The 2,462-nt window shown below is 45.7% G+C and overlaps 1 protein-coding gene across 1 annotated transcript; it reads left to right on the top strand.

The window, feature by feature from the left end:
* Positions 1-630: 630 nt before the first annotated feature.
* Positions 631-2,241, top strand: LOC132830534 (polyubiquitin-B-like). The gene is made up of 2 exons (XM_060848302.1): positions 631-730; positions 974-2,241. Exon 2 carries the CDS (start codon positions 980-982, stop codon positions 2,123-2,125), a length of 1,146 nt encoding a protein of 381 aa, XP_060704285.1. The 5' UTR covers positions 631-730; positions 974-979; the 3' UTR covers positions 2,126-2,241.
* The last annotated feature ends 221 nt before the right edge of the window (positions 2,242-2,462 follow it).

Raw genomic sequence — 2,462 nt, 5'->3', positions numbered from 1 at the left:
TTATACAAATGCAACTGAGACGTATTTGGAAATTTACAGAAAAGCAATGTCCATAAACCAACTTTAGTTGTACAGAATTTGAAAAATAAGTTATTGATTTAAAAATCTTCACAAGAAAACATTTTGCTTTCACGCGTTTTGAACTTTGTAGACACTCATTTTGCTGATTCATAGTGAAATAACAAAATCTTCCACCGGATCCCTTACCGCCTTCACCCCCCACACCCACATCACGGGGCGATCACGCGGCCTTCTGATGACGCTTTCTGACGCGGCGCCCCCTAATTGGTCGCAATCTTGTTTGATCAACGGGCATTGTGCAGCATGGTTTAGCATCAGCCAATCAATAATCACACCGCTGGCAATATGTCCAATCAGAGACGGTGGGCGGGTCCCTTATGTAAACGCGCTTCAACAAGCAAATCACATTTACAAATCAATCCGCGATTGAGGTAAGTGATGAATGTTTTTCGCAAAAGTTTGAGAGTTTAACGTTGAACATAATTAAATATGTTAGTTGAATGTTAATCGACCAGTATTAGAGGGTAATAAGATTAAAATGGTCTATGCAGTAAGAATTGAGCACTAGTTTAATCGCGGAAGGACCCAATAGGGTGTTCGCCGTCACTAGGTTATAAAAGTCCGCGCCGTCCTACATTCCGTATTATTCTGTTTGCGGAGGAGCGTCGCTGTTATTCTGAGTGTTGGAGAACCGAGCCGACCGCCTAAGGTCAGTATTTCACTGATGTCTGTAGCCCACAAACAGCACGGTCATTCCTGGCTGTCTTAATTCAGGCAGGCAAGACCGAAGTTGAGGTTTGTTCCGTGCCCTGCGGGTCCCTCCCTGATATCCGCCAACGGCCGAGAGGGTCCGTGCTCCCGCGGGCGCCGCCTCATCCTTTATGTAACCAATTGGTTTCTTTCGCTTTGTTCTGGAAATGTGTAATACCTAAAATTGTTGCTTTATTTTCAGTTCATAATGCAGATTTTTGTGAAGACCCTGACTGGTAAGACCATTACCCTTGAAGTTGAGCCCAGTGATACCATAGAGAATGTCAAGGCTAAAATACAGGACAAGGAAGGAATTCCCCCTGACCAACAGCGCCTGATCTTTGCTGGGAAGCAGCTGGAAGATGGCCGCACCCTGTCCGATTACAACATCCAGAAAGAATCTACCCTGCATCTTGTTCTGCGACTGCGTGGGGGGATGCAGATTTTTGTGAAGACCCTGACTGGTAAGACCATTACCCTTGAAGTTGAGCCAAGTGATACCATAGAGAATGTCAAGGCTAAAATACAGGACAAGGAAGGAATTCCTCCTGATCAACAGCGCCTGATCTTTGCTGGGAAGCAGCTGGAAGAAGGGCGTACCCTGTCTGATTACAACATCCAGAAAGAATCTACCCTGCACCTTGTTCTGCGACTGCGTGGGGGGATGCAGATTTTTGTGAAGACCCTGACTGGTAAGACCATTACCCTTGAAGTTGAGCCAAGTGATACCATAGAGAATGTCAAGGCTAAAATACAGGACAAGGAAGGAATTCCCCCTGACCAACAGCGCCTGATCTTTGCTGGGAAGCAGCTGGAAGATGGCCGCACCCTGTCCGATTACAACATCCAGAAAGAATCTACCCTTCACCTTGTCTTGCGACTGCGTGGGGGGATGCAGATTTTTGTGAAAACCCTGACTGGTAAGACCATTACCCTTGAAGTTGAGCCCAGTGATACCATAGAGAATGTCAAGGCTAAAATACAGGACAAAGAAGGAATTCCCCCTGACCAACAGCGCCTGATCTTTGCTGGGAAGCAGCTGGAAGATGGCCGCACCCTGTCCGATTACAACATCCAGAAAGAATCTACCCTGCACCTTGTCTTGCGACTGCGTGGGGGGATGCAGATTTTTGTGAAGACCCTGACTGGTAAGACCATTACCCTTGAAGTTGAGCCAAGTGATACCATCGAGAATGTCAAGGCTAAAATACAGGACAAGGAAGGAATTCCCCCTGACCAGCAGCGTCTGATCTTTGCTGGGAAGCAGCTGGAAGAAGGGCGCACCCTGTCCGATTACAACATCCAGAAAGAATCTACCCTGCACCTTGTGTTGCGACTGCGTGGTGGACTTTGAAAATCTTGTGTATTTTGTCTTTGCATGATTCACTGTATGCATCTTACTTTTGAAATGAGTAAACTGGACTTAATACCTGAAGCATTGTAGATAATAAAGTTTTTGGCAATAACTGATATCTGGCTTATTATCTTCCCTAATTATGAGGGGGCTACACTGATGTGGATAATCTTAGCATTCATAATGCATTGTGGGTTTGCATAAACTCTACCTGTGCTGCAAATGACTGTGCTCCTTTACCAAGGGAGTTTGAGGGCATCAAGAAAGTGATTCTTGCTACTATGTTGAAATGGGATTGTGAAATTAGGGTGAAGTACAGAAGTGAGGCTAAGCTGCC

The sequence above is a fragment of the Hemiscyllium ocellatum genome, chromosome 31, assembly GCF_020745735.1.
Source record: "Hemiscyllium ocellatum isolate sHemOce1 chromosome 31, sHemOce1.pat.X.cur, whole genome shotgun sequence".
NCBI classification, from domain to species: domain Eukaryota; kingdom Metazoa; phylum Chordata; class Chondrichthyes; order Orectolobiformes; family Hemiscylliidae; genus Hemiscyllium; species Hemiscyllium ocellatum.
Note: the sequence above shows the minus strand (reverse complement) of the source record. Positions and strands in the feature narration are given on the sequence as shown.

Bases quoted from the DNA above. Each gene is read 5' to 3' on its own strand.
- LOC132830534 (XM_060848302.1), top strand. From the start codon at position 980: ATGCAGATTTTTGTGAAGACCCTGACTGGTAAGACCATTACCCTTGAA.